This window comes from Phyllostomus hastatus, unplaced genomic scaffold (assembly GCF_019186645.2).
Source record: "Phyllostomus hastatus isolate PE091 unplaced genomic scaffold, TTU_PhHast_1.1 phas_contig_5, whole genome shotgun sequence".
NCBI classification, from domain to species: domain Eukaryota; kingdom Metazoa; phylum Chordata; class Mammalia; order Chiroptera; family Phyllostomidae; genus Phyllostomus; species Phyllostomus hastatus.
In genome coordinates, this window is record NW_025333897.1 from 2,765,958 (window position 1) to 2,787,585 (window position 21,628).

General features: G+C 50.5%; 1 protein-coding gene across 10 annotated transcripts in view; it reads right to left on the reverse strand.

The window, feature by feature from the left end:
• The window catches only part of SIPA1L3 (signal induced proliferation associated 1 like 3), a 243,923-nt gene that overhangs the window by 53,014 nt on the left and 169,281 nt on the right, over positions 1 to 21,628 (reverse strand). For all 10 annotated transcript variants that reach the window (XM_045846575.1, XM_045846581.1, XM_045846573.1 and 7 more), the window contains 4 exons: positions 18,602 to 19,178; positions 10,927 to 11,201; positions 4,177 to 4,428; positions 3,344 to 3,481 (listed from right to left, as the gene is read on the reverse strand). In XM_045846575.1, the coding sequence (XP_045702531.1) occupies positions 3,344 to 3,481; positions 4,177 to 4,428; positions 10,927 to 11,201; positions 18,602 to 19,178 (1,242 nt within the window). The remainder of the gene's footprint in view (positions 1 to 3,343; positions 3,482 to 4,176; positions 4,429 to 10,926; positions 11,202 to 18,601; positions 19,179 to 21,628) is intronic.

Here is a 21,628-nt window from a genome sequence, read left to right on the forward strand (position 1 = left end):
TACCAAGATGAAAAGACAAACTAGACTGGGAGGAAATGTTTGCAAATCACCTCCCTGACAAAGGACTTGTATCTAGAATATACGAAGAATTTGCCCTAACTGGTGCTGCTCAGTGGGTTGGGCGCTGTCCTGCAAACTGAAAGCTTACCAGACTGATTCCAGGTCAGGGCATTTGCCTGAGTTGTGGGCCAGGTGCCTGGTTGGGGGTGTGCAAGATGCAATCAGCTGATGTTTCTCTTGCACATTGATGTTTCCCTTCCTCTTTTTCTCCCTCCCTTCCCCTCTAAAAATAAAAAAATCTTGAAAAAAAAATTCTTCCACATTGAAAAAGCATCGAATCCAATTAGAAAATGGGTAAAAGACATTTCACTGAAGAGATACAGTTGGCAAATAAACACATGAAACTGTATACATCATTAGCCATTAGAGAAAATGCAAATTAAAACCACAATGAGATATCATTGCAAACCTATCAGAACAGTTAAAATAAAAAAGAGATGACACCACATGGTGGTGAGTATGTGGAGAAACTGGATCATGCATACACTGCCAGTGAGGATTTAAAACAGCATAGCCACTCTGGAAAACAGTCCAGCAGTTCCTTTTAACACGAAAAATGGAGCTCTGGCTGGGTAACTCAGTTGGTTAGAGTGTGTCCCAATATGCCAAGGTTGAGGGTTCGATCTCTGGTCAGGGCACATACAAGAAGCAACCAACGAATGCATAAACAAATAGAACAACAAATTGATATCTTTTTCTCTCTCTGCCCCTACCTTTCTCTCTCTCAAATCAATAATTAAAAATGGAAAAAATCTATAAATGAAGTTATCACACAGTAAAGTGACTGTATTTTCCCCCCAACTACTTCCCCTACATGCAATATAGAATAGTCAGCACTCTCATTCACGAATTAATACTATTTGAAGTCTGCTGAGCAAGGAGCACTCTTGGCAACACCTCCCCCCAGCTTTGAGGGATGACTGACAAAGCTGTAACATGTGCACAATGTGATGAGCTGACATGCGTATGCAATGTGAAATGATTTCCACAGTCAAGTGAACTAACACATCTATCATTTCACAGTTACCTTTCTTGGGGGTGGGAATGCTCAAGACCGACTCACTCAGCAGATTTTGTGTATAGAACTATTGACTGTAGCCACCATGCTGTCCATCTCAGAGCCTATTAATCTCATAACTGAAGCCCTGACCTCACTAACTGCTCCATGCCAACTGAGCCATTTCCCGCTGCAGCCATGGCTGCCACTGAGGTGCCCCCCTCCCACAGCCCCCGCCACATGACTTCTTTCCATGCCTCCTGCATTCCGTACCATTCTGCTTACTCACGTATGTGGCCTTTGCCCTGTCTGGAATGACTTTCTCCCTCCTTGTGTGGCAAACTCCCACTAAGCTCTCAAAGCCCCATTCAAATGTCACTTCCTCTAGGCAGCTGGCCTAGGCCTCTGGGGCTGGACTGTCCTCCCCTGAGCCTATTAGAGTATTCATCAGAGGGCACATAGCTTCAAAGACCCTCTCTCCATCATAGCCAGTGGCACTGACAATAAGGGCCCGTGGTAAGTGAGTATCTCAAATAGTTCTCCCCGCACCTGGCACATGGCAGGCTCCTGGGACCCTTTGCTTCAGCATTCGTGATGAAAAAGGTATGTTTTCCCCAATTTTATAGTATATAGTTATAATCAAACAATGGTTCAGTTCAGTGGCTCTCACGCTATGTCCCTGGATCAGCAGTATTAGTATCACATGCTCTACTCCAGACCCACCAAGCTGAAACTTGGGGGAAGGGCCCAGTAATTTGTATTTTAACAAGCACTCCTTCTGGGTGATTCTCAGACACATAAAAAATTGGGACCCACTGGCTAGGTGGACTGATCCTTGGTCTTGGTAGGTGATCTCATTTAAACAAACTCACTAACTCACTCCATCCTTTCATCAAACATGTACCAAAAATCTAGCATGTGCCAGACCTGTGCTGTGTGATAATCATACAGATGAATGGGGTAGGTCTTAGATCCTGGGGAGCACACACTCTCCCTCTCACCTGGGCCAGAAGAACGGAGAGTGCTCGAAGTCAGGAAACGCACAGGGAACTCAGGGGCAGAGTGGCAGCCCCTGTGGCTGGGGGAGGTTCAGGGAAGGCTTCCTGAAGCAGCAGCATCAGTGCTCAGGCTGGCAGGAGAGGGAGGGGTGCGAGGGGAGAGTGTGAAGCACTTCCGGGTGGAGGGCAGAACACGAGACCGGAAGTGCAGACAGCCTGCTTAAGAAGCCAGTGGGGATGCCGTGTGGCAGTGCAGCTGTGTTCTGAGGGCTCTAAGACACACGGGAGCAGTGGACAGATATGGGCAAGTATAGAAAGATCCTCCCTCATAGTCGAGTGGAGGATGAACAGAGGCTGGGGGCTCAGGGGGGTGGTCAGGGGGCCAGTGGGCATTGGAGGAGGGAGTGGGGGCAGAGATGCTCAGAAGGCTGAGCAGATGAACTGCAGTAAGGGAGAGGACAAAGGGACATCCAGGATGAGGCTCATGAATCCAGCTCAATGACAAGGAAAAGGTGGGGGGGTCCCTGGGACCCTGGAGGGGGAAGGGCACAGGGCACAGGGGTCAAAGGTAGATGGAGAACAAGCAGGAGAGCCTGGGTTTACCCTGAGGGCACTGGGGAGCCGTGGAGGAGTTAGGAAGATCCCACAGGCTACCAGATTGGGGAAGGACCCAAGGGGGCAGGACTGAAGCCTGGAGGCTCTGGAAACTGGGTAATGGCCCTGGCTGGTGTGCCTCAGTGGATTGAGTGGTGGCCCGTGAACCAGAAAGTCTCTGGTTCGATTCCCAGTCAGGGCATATACCTGGGTTGAGGGCCAGGTCCCCTTGGGGGCATGTGAGAGGCGATTGATCGATGTATTTCTCGCACATTGATGTTTCTCTCCCTCTCTTTTCCCCTCCCTTCCCCTCTCTCTAAAAGTAAATAAATAAAATATTTCAAAAAAGAAACAAAGTGGGTAATGAAGGAGGCCTGGTCCTGGGGAGCAGCCCGGAGAGGCAGACAGAGGGCCATGCTGGGAGGCTGAGGGTCTTGCTCACACAAGTTATACAGATGTCAAGAGAGTGGCAACCAAAACTCTGCTGCAAGCTCAGCCAGCGCAAGTCCTGCTCAGGCTGGCTTGGCCCCAGGTCTTAAAGAGACACAGCCAGTCCTCCTGGAGGTCCTCTGATGACCTGCAGGGAGTCAGAAACCCCATAAAACAGCAATAAACCTACAGGGTATCTGCATTTCCTAGGAAAGACGGATCCCCAGCTTTCACCTTAATTTGAAATGAGTGACGAGATTCTGACCTTTCTGGGGACGGCTTGTATCTTGCGTAGGTGGCTGAGCCAGGAGTGGAGAAGCTCCCAGAAGGCTGTCGGTAGGGAGGGGCTTTGTCGACCCCTGCTGGTGATGCTGTGTAAGGGGTTTCTGGGAAGCTAACGGGCCTGGAACAGAGATGGGAGAGGAAGGAGGTGGGGTGAATGAGGACAGAGGAGGGACAGACCTTTCATCTACTCTCTTCCGCTGGGGACGGAAAGAGGGCTGCTGAGCAAAGAGCAGCAGGAAGCTGGGGAGACCCCTGCCCTCCCCTCCCCCTCTCCCTCCCCCACTTCAGCCTCCCTGACCCTCAGCTGCTGCGGCCCTGACAGGGGCTGCCCAGAGCAGGCGGCTGTTCCCACCCAATCCTGGGGTGAGATGCTCCTCTGAAGGTCAGATTCCTTCATTTCTTGGTAATTTTTCTTTACCTCTTAATATATAATATATTCAAAAGAATTTATCTGTAAGGTATACAATACCTATACATCTGTGGGCTTCTTCACTTCCCACTTACCTGCCTCCCAAGAAGTCATCACATCCTATTTTTGTGCTTACCAGTCCCCTGACCTTTTAAAAAATATCTAGTGTTACCCACATACAGTACAGTGGGTTTCCCCCTCAGACGCTGAGCGCCAGCGTCAGGCCTTCACATGGGAGTCTCAGAATCAAACTGGCAGGGGAGGGAGGGAGGGGACAAGGAGGGAAAGAAGCATCGGACAAGAAGGAAGGGAGCAAGACTGAGAAGAGACTGGAAAAAGGGGAAGGAGAGAGAAAAGCACAGGAGGGAGTGGGGGCTGGGGTGACGCCTCTCACCAATACTCACCTCTTGCTGTGCAGGGGCTGGGACTCCCGAAAGGGAACCATGGGGGTCTGCTTCAGGGGCCGGCTCAGTGACTGGGCGTGGCCAGGGGCAGCAGGAGTGGCCCACTTGGAGGCTGGTAGAGAGTTGTGGGAGGCGGGCCCACTCCACTGCCAGGGTGCATTGCTGCGGTAGGGGGGCCGGCCTCCGGGGGGCATGCTGTCCGGTTCAGGCTTGGGCTCCGAGGTATTCATGTCATAGGTCTCCGGCCATCCCCTAGGAAGAGAAACTTCGTTATTCAGAAAGACCCTGGCCCACCTGCACACACGCCTGCTGCCTCCTCCCGGTGGGCGGGTTTCCCTGGCCCCATCTGAACTGTGTTGGCCTATTTGAAAAGCTGAGTAGATACCCTTTAAATTGGTCTGCAACTCAGCAGCTCGGAGTGCTCAACCAGGACAGGGCCCAACACCGCGGTTCTGCCTGCACGGCCACTTGACTTCATCTCCTCTCTCCTCTTCGCCCTCTCTGTTCGTTTCCCTTCCTCTTCCTTCTCCCTGACCCAGTCCTCAAGGCAGCCAGTGTCCTACACAGACTGGCTCAGCCCCCCTTAGCAGTGCTCGGGCCAGAAAGGCAGATGCCCTGAGGATCAAAGGATAGTATCTGCCTTGTTTTGAAGAAGCTCAAAGACAGGTGGAAGAGGAGCAGGTGACCTACTTTGCAGGGTGGTTAAAAAAAAAAAAGCCATGAAACGCAGAACCTTGAAATAGATGCAGAACGGCCTGTGACTCTCCTCCGACCAGGCTGGTACAGGCACCACAGCGTTCCTGGCTCCAGGTGGGGAGGTTGGCAGGCCGGGCTGGCATTCTCCCCTGAGCCTGCAGTGTGGCAGCCAGGGGGCTCTGAGCCCAAGGAGGGGGCCGTGCTCACAGAATCCCAGCAGCTGTGGGAGCTGAGCTCAGAGTACTCGGCCTGGAGGCTCTCATGCCCCCACTGAGCCAGTCCGCGGTGACTCCTGAGTCCCCTGGAGCCCAGGGAATTTTCAGGGCCACCAGGCAAAAGATCTGGTGAACTTAGTGGCTGGGGGGCTGTGAGCCCAGGACATGACTGCTAAGGAGCCAACAAAGGTGACCTGAGGGTGTGCTCTGGCACCTGGGCTGGACACACCGTGGCCCTCGGCAGCACAAAGGTCAGCGCTGACATTCAGCAGCTCCTTCTGGCTGGACTGCCATGAGATGAGGCGTGACGAGAACAAAAGTGTCTAACAGAGTGTGTATAAATGCCAGGTTGGGTGGAAGTAGAGCAGGGCAGCATCGCCACCCCGGGCGGTGCACACCTGCTGCTCCTGCTGCCCAGCGTCCACACCCCCGCTTCCGAGTGTGTTCTGGGTGGGGCTGACCCCACTGCTTGGCTCCACAGATGAGCATGTGACCTGGGCCTGGCCACTCAGCAACTCGTCTCCTCCTGGACACGACTGGCACAGGACTGCCGTGTGCCCCAACGTGGGGCCAATCAGACAGAGTGAGCATCAACTCTGGAACTGTCTGGAGGAAAGGTCACTGGAGCTGCTGAGCTGGGGAGACCAAAAGCTGGAGCTGTGAGGAGGGAACCATCCTTGTCTCCACAACGTAGAAGATGACTTGAGAATGACAGCAATGCAGAAAGGGTGACAGGTGGCAGAGATTCCTGATGAGGGTGTCCGAGTGCTTGCCGAGGGCCATGCCTAAGTCTCGCCCTACCTCCCAGTCTTGTTAAGCACATAAGCCAGTACAGTCCCTTTTTTGCTTTATCATGTTTGAGTTAGCTCTGTTGCTGGTAACCACAGTCGCAATCAGTCCATCACACTTTAGAGAGAAGTACACTGAGGCACAGAGAAGTTAAGTAAACTGTCTAAAGTCGCATAGGCAGTAAGAGGTGGAAACTGGATTTAAATAGAGACAGTTGACTCCAAAGCCCCCAGGGCTGACCACCATGTACACTGGCCCAAGGTGCAGTGCTTTGGGAGCCAGAGGAGAGTTTCAGGGTCCCTGACTGCCCCCCCACCGCCATGTCCCCCGTTACTAACAGCTTTGGCCAGGAGCCCCAGGCATGACCTCAAAGAGGGAAACCTTATCCAATCACCTTGAAGGCAGCACACAGAACTCCCGGGCTCTCTCAGATCCCAGCTCTGCTGCTTACGGCCTATGTGGCCTTGAGTGAGGGATTTCCATCTGAGAAGCTTAGTTTCCTAGTCTGGAAGATGGGGTGGTTCTGGGCATTCAATGAGCATTAGTAGAACATCTGGTACACACCAAGTTCTTCATAAACAGGCATTTCTTTCTGGCAGTTTCTGACTGACTAGCCTTCTCCAGGAGATTCTGGGGACAGTCTCCCTGCTCTTCCCATGTGCTCAGAATCCAAAGTCTCCCACTGTCTGAAGCCCAAAACCACACCCACCCGGGGGCTCTTGCACAGATGCCTCCCCAGCCCTCTGAGAACTGGCAGCACCTAAATCACCCTGAGAATAGGAGAGGAATGTAGGCTCCTATACCCGATACCAGCTCATCTGAAACAGAGTCTTCCTTGAGGTGGGCCCAGTAATCTGCATTTTACCTAGCTGCTAGGGATAAAAAAAAACCAAGAAGCCCACTTTTTGGATTTAGGTTTTGAACAGTTTTCAAAGATTAAAGTGGTATAAAAGGGCTTTCCTACCCCCTGTGCCATCCTCCAGCTTCACCCACCAGAAACAGCTGGCTTCTAATATCTTCCACATGTTTCAAAAGTACCCTATGTGGACAGGCAAATGTTTAAAATGAAAATAAAAAGAACAGCAAACTTAACCCCAGGCACCACTCTGCTCCCTACAATTACCACTATCTCCAACCAGGCCCTCCTGGCACGAACAGATTCACCTCACTTTACACTATCAGTTACTACTCCATTGCGTGAAGGACCTGGGGTTTACTCAGCCAGACACCTATGGCTGGACACTCAGTTGGCTTTGAGTCTCTCGCTTGACCAACAGCACTGCACTAAATATTCCTTTCCAACCTCTCAGCCACCCATGGGAGTCACCTGAGGGAGGACGTCCCTGGGCTTGCAGACCACTTTTCCTCACTGCGTCCTTGGCCTTGTGGGGCCATGGGGACTCCTTTCTTACCTTTCCTACTCACCCGCTTGTGCAGATTCAATTTCCCTTCTCAGGGAGGACTCTCTAACTCCTGGCCTCACCTGAGGTCTGGAGTCCAACTGAAGGGGACAGAAGCCTCACAGATCATCTTCCCCAACAGGCAGCAAAGCAACAGAGACAACGAGATGAGCACATTCCTCCAGAGCCGGTGTAAGCACCCCAGATTGAAATAACACATTTAATCAGAGGCTCTGGGATGTCCTCCTGGCTACCTGGCCCAGCCCAGCCCAGCCCAGCCCAGCTATGGCCCAGCAGAGCCCGGCTCAAGAACCCCAGCTTGTGGCCTAGGGGTGTGAGAATGACCCACTTACTCTAACCAGTGCCTCAGAAGCATGGGGTCTGGACACACACCCTGTAGAACCTGACCCATCCCTGAGTTTCCACCCAGGGCTCATCATGACATTCGAGCCAAGAGGCCAGGGTTGCATCAAGAGGCTGAAGGGACCCCAGAGATGGGTTATCAGCTCTTCAAATGAGGCCAGTCAGATACCCCTGCATTTGAAGAACAGCAAAACCCACGTAAATCCCAACCCACACCTGCCCCTGCGAATAGGAGATCTTGTTTCACAGCCACCTTGTGAAGGGAGCAGGATGACAGTTCTGCCCTAAATAGGCCAGGGAGCAGAACTCGTTTGTCTGGTCACGCCCTCCCTGGCTTGTCTCCCCAAAGCTGGGGAGGGAGCCTGCAGACTTTTACCTTGACTTCAGCTGGGCCCTGCTGCAGGTGAGGGACGCCTTCATGGCCTCTTGCACTCCCTGAGCTTTGGAGAGTCATCCGACAGGTGAGCTGGCTTATTGTGAGCACACAAGTGGGGATGAGCATGTGTACAGAGGAGGGGGGGGTCTTTGGGAGCCTGCTTTTGGGGTTACCTCGGCTTGCTCTGCCCCTGCAGAGCCTGCAGCAGGTGTGGCTGGGCCTTGGCTCTGTGCAGAGGTGGAGGAGGCCCCAGAAGAGGGCTGGGAGAAGAGGATGCCTGGGGCCTGACTGGAGCTCCCAGGCTAAGGGACCGGGGTGTGGGTGTGGGTGGTAAAACCCTTGGTTGCAGGCTTTAGGCCTGCCCAAAACTGCTCCCCACCAAGTTCAAAGCAAGCAGGACTCAGGAAGGTGGGGATGGAGCAACCAGAACTTGCATGTGGAGAGCTTTCAACAGCTTTTAGAGGCAGAAGAACATATGGGGATGGGAAACCTGGACTGAGTTTTGCTGTACAAGTTTGCATCAAGTGACTGGTCTGCTCTGGGGCTCGGTTTTCTTATCTGTAAGGCGGGGAACTGCACCCGCCCTGGGAGTCCATGTGTATAAGCACTGGTGTCTCCTCATCTCAGGCCTTCCTCTGCTCCAGCCACACCACCCTCTTTCTGATTCGTCAACAAGCCGAGGGCCTTTGTTCTCACCTTTGTGGTGGCTAACTTTCTCCCTACAAGACCCTTCTGTTGGCTCCTTGTCACTTTCCTGACCTTCTTGTCCGGTGTCAGATCATGTCCTTTATTTCCGTGCACCCAGCATCTCACCGCTGGTTTCCAGAGGCCTTCCTGTGTGCTAAGTACTATTCCATGTGCTTACTTTCTCCAACCTTACAACCACCTTTGGGGAAAGATCTATTATCCCCTTTACAAACGAAGAAAGGGAGGCACAACAAGGTGAGGCTACTTGCCAAGGGTTACAGCTAGTAGGGGGAGGAGCTGGGATTCAAACCTCAGTAATGTCACTGCAGAGCTCATCTTCCCACCCCGCTCAGTGGCTCCTCCTTTTCCTGTATGAAATCATCTTCTTTGCTTACTTGTCTGTCTCCTGCTCTATTCATTAGCTCTCTGAGGGCCAAGGCCTTGACTGTCCTCTCTGCTGCATTTCCAGAGCCTGGAATGCAGTGATTCTCCCTCTCTGCCTCTGGTCACCTCCAGAGGTGGCTGGGGTACCAACTCTATTCTAAAAATTGAATTTATCCTGCCTTCCTTGTATAAATTATACCTCAGAATAACCATATAGTTACTGAAGATGAGTTCTTTTTAGGAGAATCACAGTCAATAAACAAAGAAGAAATGACAGCATCGGGCACATCACAACTGTAACGAAACAGTGAAGCTAGGTAATGACTGCAGTGGCTGCTGGGAGCTGAGGGGCCGTGTGGGACGGCAGGTCAGGCTGCCACCGACAGAGCCCTCCGGTCCCTTCGTGTCACTCGCAGAGGGACAGCCAAGCACATGTGGCTTCCTGATGGACGGTACTGGGAAGTGTTGTTACCAAAACCAAATGTCATCAGAACCTGGTCAAATCTGAGCTCCAGTTTCTGGGAAACACACATGCTGGAGGAACAGGTTAAAGGACACCAGGGGGACGCGAGCAGCCAGGTCCAGGGAGTGGGGAACCGTGGCCTGGTTTCTTCCCCAAATACACTGCAGGAAAATAGTGAGAGAGAGAACTTACAGATTAAAAGAGTGTGAAGAGACACATCAACCAAATGCAACAGGAGAAGCCTGATTAACAAAACTACTGTTTTTTCCAAGTATCTCTCCAACATGACAGAAAGTTAAAGACAGATTGTGTAACTGATATGGACTTATTGTTAAAGTCTTTAAGTGTAGCAGTAATTTTTAAAGGACCTGATTGGGTAGAGATACAATCCAAGAACTGGGATTGCTTCAAATAGTCTGAGGTGGGGACACTGGAGATTAAAAAACAAAACAAACACACAAAAACCCTGGCCACATGCCAGTAAATGATGAAATAGTAGGCTCACTACATTTTTAATATGTTTGAAAAATTCCACTAAAAAAAACAAACAGAATGAAAACGGACCAACCCCGCCACACTGGCTTCTTGCTGAATAATGCCACGCTTGCCACTGTGTCCAGAAAGCCCCTGTCGGTCTACCCCCCCACCCCCTCTCTGTCCCTCTCCCACCCCTGCTCACAGTGCTCCAGCCACACCAGCCTCCCCGTACTGCCCGAATGTCCCCGCACACTTGCACTCTGTCCCCGCCCACTTGCACTTTGTCCCCGCCTGGGACCAGCTGGTTGGGAAAAGCAGATGGCCACCTCTGCCCAGGAGCCTTCTCTGGCCACTATGTCTGCGGCTCTCCCGCCACAACGCAGGCAGACCCTTTAGTTGCCCCACTTTAATTCTTTCCTTAGATCTCATCGCTGCCTGACCCGACACCACCTGCCTATTTAGTTATCGTCTGCCTTTCCCTCTAGGACAAAATGCCAAGGGAACCGGCACTACATTTTGCACATGGCTCTATCCAGAGCACTTCGATGGGGGCTTGCACATAGTAGGGTCTCAATAAATGTGTGTGGATTAATGAAGTGCAGTGTGCCTCGGGGCAAATTACTTTTACTACTGCATGCATAGTCCAGAAAATGGGGCTGCTGGGGTGTCTACCTCACGGGCCTGCGGTGGAGATGAAATGGGACAATGCGCGCATGGGGTGCTTAAACAGTAACTCACACACATGACCCGTGCGGCGGATGCTGACTCCCACTCCGCCTTCTCCATCACTCTTCTGAATGACAAAGGGCCTTAAGTGACAGCCCTGGGGAGGCCTTGGGTCAGCACCCTGGGAGCTGCCAACCCGTGCCGCCACCTGCCTCGCAGGGGGAATGCCCTTACCTCCGGGGCGTGCCATCGTCGAAGGGCGGGATGATGACCACCTTGACGGTGACGGAGGTGCGCAGCAGGTCGATCATCTGGTCGTGGGTCAGAGTAACCACGGCCACTTTGCAGATTTCTACCAGGCGGCTGCCTTGCCGGAGGCCGGCCTGCCAGGCAAACCCATATTCTTCCACCTCTGCCACGGTCCCGTCGTACTTCACGTGGAAGCCCAGCTGCCCGAGACCATTCCGCCGCAGGGTCATGTCCACCGTCTCCCAGCCGTTGGTCATCACCTGCAGGCGACAGGGGCAATGTAGCCTCAGAGGCTGTTTGGGGTTAGCTCTTGTGGAAGACTGCTGGTGAGATCCTGCCCTTTGAGGCCGAGACCCAGCTGATCTCCTATCATCCCAGGGGATGCCAGGGTGCAGGAATACAAACACCCACCTGGTCCCAGCCTGGGCTCCTGACGTCTGGAGAGGAAATGCAGACACGCAGGTATATGGCTTATTATCTCACAGAGAGGCAGCAGTTCCCCTGTCCCCCTCCTTTCTCAGTATGGCGAAATAGCACTTCTTGGCCTCCTTGCGGTAGGTGGGCTCTGGGGCTTTATCGGCCAATGTGTTGTGAATGGAACTGGCATGCCATCTAGTCTGGGGCATTTAACTGCCAGTGCAAGGTCCTCTGTTGGCCTTTCCCCTCTGCCACAGCCACCAGGATTACTCTAGATAGTGGCTGCTTGGTCACCTGGGGTCCCAGAGTTAGAACCATGTGGAGCAGAGATCCCAGATGAACCAAAGAGGGTAAGACATGAACTTTTGTTGTTTTAAGCCATGAATACTGAATCCTGGCTGATAAAACGATTCTAACCAAAGTCAGTCGGAGAAGCAACAAACCAGAGATCCTGGGATTTTATCTAGGTTGGGACGGGGTGGGGATCACACCATATTCTTTACTTCATGACATCAATCTTAGAGGAACAAACCCCTTTCCAATCTCATCAGATTGTCCCTCAGCCTGAAACTTACCAGACTACATGGGTCCTTGCCTCCAATTTACTCCCTGCTTCATTTGTGTGAGATTTTCACCGCAATAAAGTGTTACCACAGACTCGAAGACCCACTGGACAGAAACCCAATCCTTTGGCACGTCCTTAGCGATTCCATCCTCTTCTCAGGATAAAAAGATGAACCCAGCAAGGTGTGCCTACTAAGCAAGCTCCATCAAGACCTGCCTGCCCTTTTCTTAAACTGCATTAAGGAAAGAGAATGTGCGATGGCTCCAAGTTCCTGGGAGAAGCCAGCCCCTGGCTAGAAATTGTGCTGTTTAGTGTGCCTATTGAAGTGGTGGTTTCACACTTTTCTGACCACTATTCACAGCGAGAGAGAATTTTCTGTCACAAGCCACACTATGCATTCACATATGTACACACACACACACACACACACACACACACACACACAAACCTTCCTTGCAATCCAAATCGATCACACCTGTGACTGTGGAAAGCAAGAACAAGAGTTTGAATGGGAACGGACTTACCTAAAAAGGTAACCACATCTGTTCGGTTCCTGATTTGGACAGTGAGGGTCTGGGAAGTAGGAGAACGTCTAGGATGGGAATGCCACGAAACACTGAATATCCTCGCTCACTGGGATGTACTCGGACACTTTCTACTCCTTCCTACCCTGTCCCTGGAAATTGTTGATTTAAACCCCATAATTGACTTTATAGCCCAACTTGTTTACATAACTGTAAGAAATTATTGTTAATTTTCTACATATGATAATGACAAAACTTTAAGGGTCTGTCTGTTGTAGATATAAATATTGAGATGTTTGCAGATGAAACGACCAGATGTTGAAGAGGGAAAGCAGACACAGGGTGGCACGGCTGATGGCTGTGGGAGCTGGAGATGGGGACGGGAACTCATTATGAAGTCCCTCTACCTCTTTGGGTGTTTAAAATTGTCCATAATCAAAAAGTTAAAAAAATTGTTTAGTGCCTCAAAAGAGAAAGTATGATTAGATTTACCCTAGCCTATCACTTCTGCTCTGGGAGCCGAAATTCTTCCCTATGAAGCAGTCCCCCTTGTGTCCAGAGACTGTGGCTGTGGGTCGCACAGACAAGTCTGTGTGTCCATGTCTGTGCCCGTGACCAAACAGGCTGCCCCAGCCGTGGGAGCCCTGGGGAGGGCCCAGCCTTCTGCAGAGGCCTGGGCAGCTTGGACACTGCTGCAGGAACAGTGCTAAATGCCTTCACAGACCCCATTCTCCCCTTCTTCCTTTTAGCAATAAGACCTCCCCCTGCAAGTCAGAGTTTTGCTGGGCACTGGGCCACCTAGCTGGGGACCACATTTCTCAGCTTTCCCCACATCTGGGTGTGGACATGTGACTTGATTTGGGCCAACAGGATATGAGTCAAAGTAATGGAATGTTTATTTGTGTTCTTAAAAAGAAAACTGCTTGCCCTCCATGCTCACACTGTCTGCTTTCCAGCTGAGAGGAACGTGGATGTGGAGTGATTTTGCTGTGACCATGCAAAAAGTACACCCCCGAAGGGAAAGGAGGAGCCATGAGATGGAAGGGACATGAGTGCCCAGGCTGTCCCTGCCAGCTCTGACCAGTCTGAGCAGTAACCACAAGAGTAACAAACTCCCACCTCATCTTAGCTACTGGCAGCTCAGTCTGCAACTACCCACCACAGCTGCTGTGGGTCATTTTGGAGAGGAGCTGGTAAGGTAACTGTCTCAGCTTCCTGAAATTGCAGTGCCTGTCCTCTTGGCTTTTGTGACAATCCACAGAAAGAAACATTGGAAAGAGAGATCCATTCCTGAAGTTTATGAGGTTCCAGAAGGGCCCCATGGCCGAGGGGACACTGTATGAGACCAGACATACGTAACAGTTCGAAGAAACCTCTGCCATGTTATTCGGCCACACTGCCTCAGGTCCCCACTTTGAAAGTTCAAAGATCAACCCCCCCTTTTCCTGGGGACTGATCTTTGTGTGGCAGGTGCTGTGTAAGCCCTTTATGTGCCCAATTTCACCAGTATCTCACTTATAAGGTGGGTACAAATAATTTGCTTATTTCATAGGGGCAGAATTGAGGTGATGGCAGCTCCCCAAGGCTTTCAGCCACTGTGCTGTGTTCCCTGCTGCTCCGCCTGCCATTTTCTCTCTTTTGTTTCTTTACCCCTTACTCTTCACCATGATGATGCTTACTTATTGCTCTGGTCTCAGAATAAAAGCCATTTCCTCATGGAGCCGCCCACCGTCCCTGGGGGCCAGGCTCACCAGCTGGGGTGCTTGGTGGGTAATCTATGTGAGAGGAAGGGTGGTAGAACCATGACCAAATGGTGTGCTCCTGTCCCATCTAAAGGGTATGCCCACCACCTGCTTTAGCTGACCACTGCCCCGTGCAAATGCAGGCCCAGTTTTTTAAAAAGCAGCCAGAGAGATAATGAAAATATGCTCAGCATCACCAGCCATCAGAGAAATGCAAATTAAAACCACTATGAGATACCACATCACACCAGTCACAATGGCAATCATAAACAAATCAACAAACATTAAGTTCTGGCGAGGTTGTGGAGAAAAGGGAACCCTAGTGCACTGTTGATGGGAATGTAGACTGGTGCAGCCATTGTGGAAAACAGTATAGAATTTCCTCAGAAAACTAAAGATGGAACTGCCTTTTGACCCAGCAATCCCACTGCTGGGGATTTACCCTAAGAATCCTGAAATACCCATTCAAAAGGACCTATGCACCCCAATGTTCATGGCAGCAATATTTACAATAGCCAAGTGCTGGAAACAGCCTAAGTGCCCATCAGTAAATAAGTGGATCAAAAAATTGTGTATATTTATACAATGGAATACTAAATAGCAGAAAGGAAAAAGGAGCTCCTACCCTTCTCGACACCATGGATGGAACTGGAGAGCATTATGCTAAGTGAAATAAGCCAGGTGGTGAAAGACAAATACCATATGATCTTACCTATTAGTGGAACCTAATCGACAAAACAAAGAAATGAGCAAAATAGAACCAGAGAGATGGAAATGAAGAACAAACTGGCAGTGACCAGAGGAAAGGGGGGAGGGGGATAACAGGGGAAAGAAGGGGAAGGGGCAAGTCAAGGAACATGAATGGAGGACTCATGGGCACAGACCATGAGAGGAGGATTTGACTGTGGGAATACGGGGGCAGGCCAGGGGAGAGCAACAGGGAAAAAGGCAGGACAACTGTCAGTGAACAACAATAAAAGAAAAAGAAATAGAAAAAAAATTCCACTTGAACAAACAAACAAAAAGAGAAGCCAGAGAGATAGAATCATGAAATCCTTTGAAGGCTAAGCTTGGGTACCTGTATAACTGAATGCACCTGGGCTGCACCCACCCTCAAGTTTGGGACCATCCCCTGTGAAAGTTTCCCTTAGCATCCTCAACACTCTCCCTTTTGTGCTCCTGGCACTCGCAATTCCTGTTCAATATCTGCCTCAGGTGGGAGCCCCAGGAGGGCTGGACTGGACCCATCATGGTCACTGCAGTGTCCCAGTACTACCTAGCCCAGGGCCAGGCACATAATAAAACCTGTTGACTTAACAAAAGATGTCTGAATCCCGCCTTGCCAGGGAGGGTGTGGATTCCTCACCCTGAAGGGCTTCACGAAGAGACTTGCTGTCCTGAGTCATTTAAGGTGGACCTGCCCTTCACGGAAGATGGTTTATGCCATCACTTCCTGGCTGCCTGGTAACTCTGTGGGCTCCGGGGCATTGAGATGGTGAGGGGGGCTGTGGAGATGTGCTCCAGAAACACTGCACCCACAGCAGGCCTGGGGGTGGGCGTGGGATGAACAGCACAGAGAGGGTGTGGGTGAAATGTGTAATCTGGCAGTGCTGGCATGGTCACTGCTCAAGAAGTGCGAGCTGCTGTTGCGATTTTGGGAGGAAGGATACCCTCGTGTTGAAGAACCCAGGTATTTAACTCGCTCAGCATCCTGGGCGAGTTGTTATACCTCTCTGGGCCTCAGTTTCCTCATGTGTGAAGTGAGGATAATAATGATATCTCCCTCGCTGTGTTTTTTTTAAAATCATCACCCGAGGACATGCTTATTGATCTAAGAGAGCTCTCTTAATGGAGGGAGGGAGGGAAGGAAAGAGGGAAAGAAACATTGATGTGAGACAGAAACAGTGATTGGTTGCGTCTTGCACGTGCTCCAACTGGGGACCACACCTGCAACCTAGATATGTGCCCTGACTAGGAACCAGACCCGTGACCTTTTGGTTTACAGGATGATGCTTCAACCAATGGAGTCACACCAGCCTGGGACCTCCTACGCTGGGTTTCTTTGAGAAAGAAATGTCAAGTTCTGCAAGGTGCTGAGCAGGGTCTGATGCAGTTAGTCCTCTATGAATGTTTGCTTTTGCTGTTACCACAGGGTGGCATGCATTCAGTACGAGTTCCCCGAGTGTCTGCTGCATACCAGATTCTGAGGACACAGCGGTGAACAACATATACACAAACACACTTAAGCTGGTGGTAAGAAGTTATTGAGGGAAATTGAAGCAGGGACAGTGGGTGGAGAGGGTTTAGAGTTTTAGATGACAAGGTGACATCTGACCAAAGGCCTGCAGGAAGACATGGAGCGAGCGACGTGCAGACCAGGAAAGGTGTTCCAGTGCGAGGGCACAGGTGGTACTAAGGCCCCGGGGCTGGAGGCCTGCCTCACACACTGGGAAACATCAGAACCCTCTGTGCCTGGGACAGAGACAGTGACAGGGAGCCATGCTGTAAAGGACCTCATGGGCCACCATAACAACTTGTCTTCCCCTGGAGTGAGCTGAGGGTTTTGAGCAGAGCAGTGATGTGATCTGATCCCTCTGATTACCATGCTGAGAACACACCACAGCGCAGCAAGGGTAGAGGCAAAGGGAGACCAGCGAGGAGGCCACTGGACAGTTGAGGAGAGGCCAGGGTGGAGGCTGTGGGAGGGGAGAAGTAGCTGGAGCATCCCTGCTGGACGTGGAGCTGGGAGACTGGATGTGGGTGTGAAAGAGAGGGGTGAGGCTGATGCCAAGGCTTCCGACCTCAACAGAGGGGGTGCCAGACTTCTCCTTTACTGAGACAAGAAACTGGAAAACTCCGGGAGGTAGGGGAAGGAAAAGCAGGAGTTTGCTCCTCAACATGTTAAGTTTCAGGGCCTTATAGACATGTAAGTGGACATTCTGAGTAAGCAGTAGGCTACCAGTCTGCAGTTTGGGCAAAAATTGGTTTTGGAGTCAGAAATACCTCAATTCAGATCCTAATCTGTCACCTACTGGCTGTCTGACCTTATGTGAGTATCTACAGCTTCCTGAGCCTCAATTTCCTCATCTGTCAAATGGGTGTAAGAATAGCACTTACACTCCATGGGGTGGGTAGAGGATGGCGAAATCATGCATGTAAAACAATTAATACAGAGGCAGGGTTCAATACGTTCATTCAACTAACCAACTAATCAGTAGTGACTGAACAGCAACAGTGTGCCAGCCTTGATCTACCCAAGTGAGATAAGCAAGTGAGCGAAGCTGAACTCTGGCTCATGAACCTTGCATCCCACTGGAAAATCTAAATACTAAACCTGGGCATGAATTTTGGAGTGAGGGAAGCCAAGAGCAGGGCTGTACCAATCCAACCTGAACTTAATCAGGAAGTACTTAAAAAATTATTGATTTCTGAGAGAGGCAAGAGGGAGGAGAGAATCATCGATTTGTTGTTCTGCTTATTTATGCTTTCACTGTTTGCTTCTTCTTATGTGCCCTAAGAATCAAACCCACGACCTTGGTGCATCAGAACGACTCTCTAACCAACTGAGCGACCTGGCCAGGGTCGGCCTCCGTACTTCTTAGCACAGTGCTTCAAGCAGCCATTACTAAGTAAGTTGTCATCTGATTAGAAACCAATCTGTCACACTTGGTTTGGCCGACGGTCTGAGCCTGAGCTGCCCACCAGTTTTGGGTAAAATTTCTGTCCAGACTGTGAATCTTTGTCTTTTTCAGGGTAAGTTAAACTGCTCACATTTATTGTGATTATGGATATGGAATTATTCCTACCATATAATTTTATGTTTCTTTTATCATGCTTTCTTATATTCCCCCCACCCCTGCTTATGCCCTGTCCTTTAATGGCCTGGAAGCTTTTCAGTCTATTTTAATTCTTCTAGAAAGTACCCTTACATTAATTTTTAAAAATTCTTTACTGATTTTAGAGAGAGAAACATCAATTTGTTGTGCCACTTATTTGTGCATTCATCGCTTGATTCTTGTATGTGCCCTGACTGGGGATTGAACCTACAACCCTGGTGTATCAGTATGATGCTTTAACCAACTGAGCTACCCAGTCCAGAGCCAAAGTACCCTTACATTTTTAATGTAAACTTAAAGCTTATATTTTCAATCAAGATCTAGAGTGAATAAATATGCCTTTAGTCTTCCCAAGGTAATGACATGGTTGGCCTCAGATCCCTGGCCCAAACCTTCCCCAGAAAAAACCCAGGTGGCAGGACCCATTAGACCCCTGGAGTGTAAGTGACAATTCTGATTCTCTGAGGCCCGTCAGGGTCCCAGCCTAACTGACAGGGCTGGGGGAAGCCTTTCAATGGTTCCTAAGGCCTCTGCCAAGCCATGACTGCTGCACCCTCGCTGAGCTCTTTCCCTTACCTTCAGTCTCTGGACGATGTCTCTGATGTCCTCCACAGAGCCCTCAGAGGCCCGGAGTAAGATGTGGTCCCCACGCCCATAGAAGATTTTGAGTGTTGAGGAGTCTGGGGTCCAGCCAATGACATCCCCACAGTAGCAGTTGAATACCACCTCCTTGGTGCGTAGGTCCAGGAGCACCACAAACTCATTGGAAATCCCCAAAATGCAGTCGATTTCTACCCCCTGGCCATAGTCCTGAGCTGCCACCCTCCAGGCGATGGCCCCCAAGCTGTGCTGCTCGGCGCCTGCCCGGGCTTTGGTCTTCTCCTTCTTCTTGGAGGTCAGGGAGATGAGGTTGAACTTGCCACTGGAATCAATGGGTGTGTTAGAGACACAGTTTTCAGCTAGGTCCTTGAGGTACTCCTGCCGGGTCCTGGCGGCCATGGTGCGGAACTTGTCGGACTTGTGTGCGGCGTTCTCCGCATTGATCACCTTGGCCAGCAAGAAGTCTCTGAAGACATCGGATTTGCGGAATGTGGTTCCACTAGGGATGGGGGGGCCAAAGGGAGGAGCGTCTTTGGATCGGGTCACAGCCATACTGAGGAGGGAGAAATCATTTAGATGGTAAAAGGCACTTGAGATTCCCTTTAGAAAGAAAATATATGATCAGAAAAGGAACTCTCTTTTTTAAGAATGGAAGTCTACCTCTAATTAGTAAGTTGCTGGCTAGACTGGAAATTTTAGAAAGTCTTACATGCATTTTTACTTCCTACACAGTGGATGTTAGAATATCCATTGATGTTCAAAGAATAAGTCTCCTGCATTGTTCAACTCCAATTATTCCCATTTTATATACATACAAACCATGTGATACATTATAGTTTGACAAAAATTCACTCCTTTGTGGGGAGGGTCCATTCCCATCTCATCGATCCTGGGCCTGGTCACATGTCTTGATTGGACAATGGGTATCAAGCAAAGGCATGCAAGGAGGGGGATGGGAGGCCCAGCTTGCCTCCTGTACTGCTGCCATGGGATGAACACGCCCTAGGAGGCCTACTGGTCCCAGAAGGATGAGGGGCACCTGTAGCAGACATGGACCCAACCTGTGGCCTACAGCCAAGGTCAGCCAGACTTTAGCTGACCTGCAAATGTGTGAGCTAGAAAAAACCATTAATTCAATATTTGTGAGTCACTGAGTCTTGGGGTGGTTTATTAAGCAGCATTATTGCTTATCAATCAGAATACCTGACTGATATAAATGACCTCAACAAGGTGATTTTGAAAATGACCCTGCCTACTGCAGTTCTGACCAAGATGCCACTATGATGGAAATCAGATAGCAACTGAGTGGGGATATAAAAAGGAAATGATCTAAAACCTATTCCCCAAAACTCTTGAACCGTCTCACGCACTATGCAAACTATATATAGAGGGAGGATACTGATGGGAGAAAATCTTTAGAGAAAGCTGGATAGTGAGCCCCATTACCCCTGCCACACCCCCAAGTTAGGGGTCTCCCAGGTGACCTTTATGGTTAGAAGGAGCCCAGAAAGCATGTAGCCAGCTGTGAACACAGTCTCAGGGACACTTCCCTGTCTCCTGTTTTCTCCTTTGCTCCATCCCTGGACAGGTGAGATGCCAACAGCAGGGCTGGGGGCAGAAGTGTGCGGTGGAGAAACGGAGCAGAGGTAGGCAGGCTCCCTGACAACTGAGGCTTCTGGGCAGAAGCAGCCTCGAGCTTCAGTGGAGGAGAAGATCTGCCAGTAAGTTTGGAGATTTTCATGAGTATCTTTGGATATTGTAATGACCAAACTCAGTTGAGACCCAGCAGCTAAAGGGCAATATCTAATATTGAGCAAACGGGCCACAGCACCTGCTAGAGTGATCGCTCACGGCCAGGGAGTGCGACTCTTGCTGAAAGACATTTCAAGGGGCTACAGGTCACCATGAGTTATCTGTTCACATGACGATGATTAAAAAAGTGGTACAAGCTGCTGTAAATGAGTGAGCAGTAAGTTCGCCGGCTTATCTTAGAGCATGGTATTCAGCCTCTACAGTAACCTGAAGAGTATGGGGTTAGAAGAGGCTTCCTACTGCTCTCTTCCTACTGTAGAGTAATTTTAAAAATGAGATTCTTAATTAAAACATATTCCATGAACTCCGAACACTTGTTCAGAGGCTTGTTCAGGTTTTGACTCCCAACCCTTCTCCCCAGCCTGACAAGCCAGATAGTGCAGCATTCACTCAACAACCGTTTCTGGGATACCTTCCCCCTCGGGCACTGGGATATAGTGGCCCCTACCCTCCTAAGCCTTTAATCTAGGAGAGACATATTAAATAAACATGCTCACAAATTAACTTACAAAGACAAAAAAAGAGAGTGGGGTATGACAAAACAATAGAAGGACCTGATCTGGGGCGGGGAATCCAGGAAGGCCTCTCTGAAGACGTGACAATTAAGCTGGGATCTGAGGCTGAGCAGGAGCCAGAGGAAGAACAAAAAGAGTGGTCGCTGGAGGTGGTGGGTTCGGCATGTGGCCAACCCGCAAGAGCAGAGAGGAGTCAGAGCCCAGAGAGCAAAGTGCGGGAGACTCTCTGGTAAGGTCGCCGGGGGCCAGGCCAGGCGGGACCCTGACGGTGTGTCAGCACTTTTCACCCTGATCATGAGAAGGAGCAACGCTTTCTGGATCTGGGCCGCTATTCCCCACCGGTGTCCCCGACCCAGTCGCTGCCACTCTCCGCCCTGCTCAGCGTCCCACAAGGTGGGTTCCGTGGACTGTCGCTTCCACCTGTGTTCCCATGCCCTCTGGCTTCCAGTCGGGTTCAGCCAACAGCAGCACGGGCAGATGATGGGAAGGTGAGAGGAGAGAGTATTTATTTCTTTTCACTGCCTCCCCGGGGGTGGAGTATTTATTAATTTTTAGCGCCCCACTGTGGGGCTAGGATAGTGGCCGTGGCTGTAGTCCTTGGTCCTTTACTCAAAGCCACAGTTCCTGTCGGGTGGCCACTCTCCCAGAGCCATAGCTTTTCCTAGCTTCCTGAACC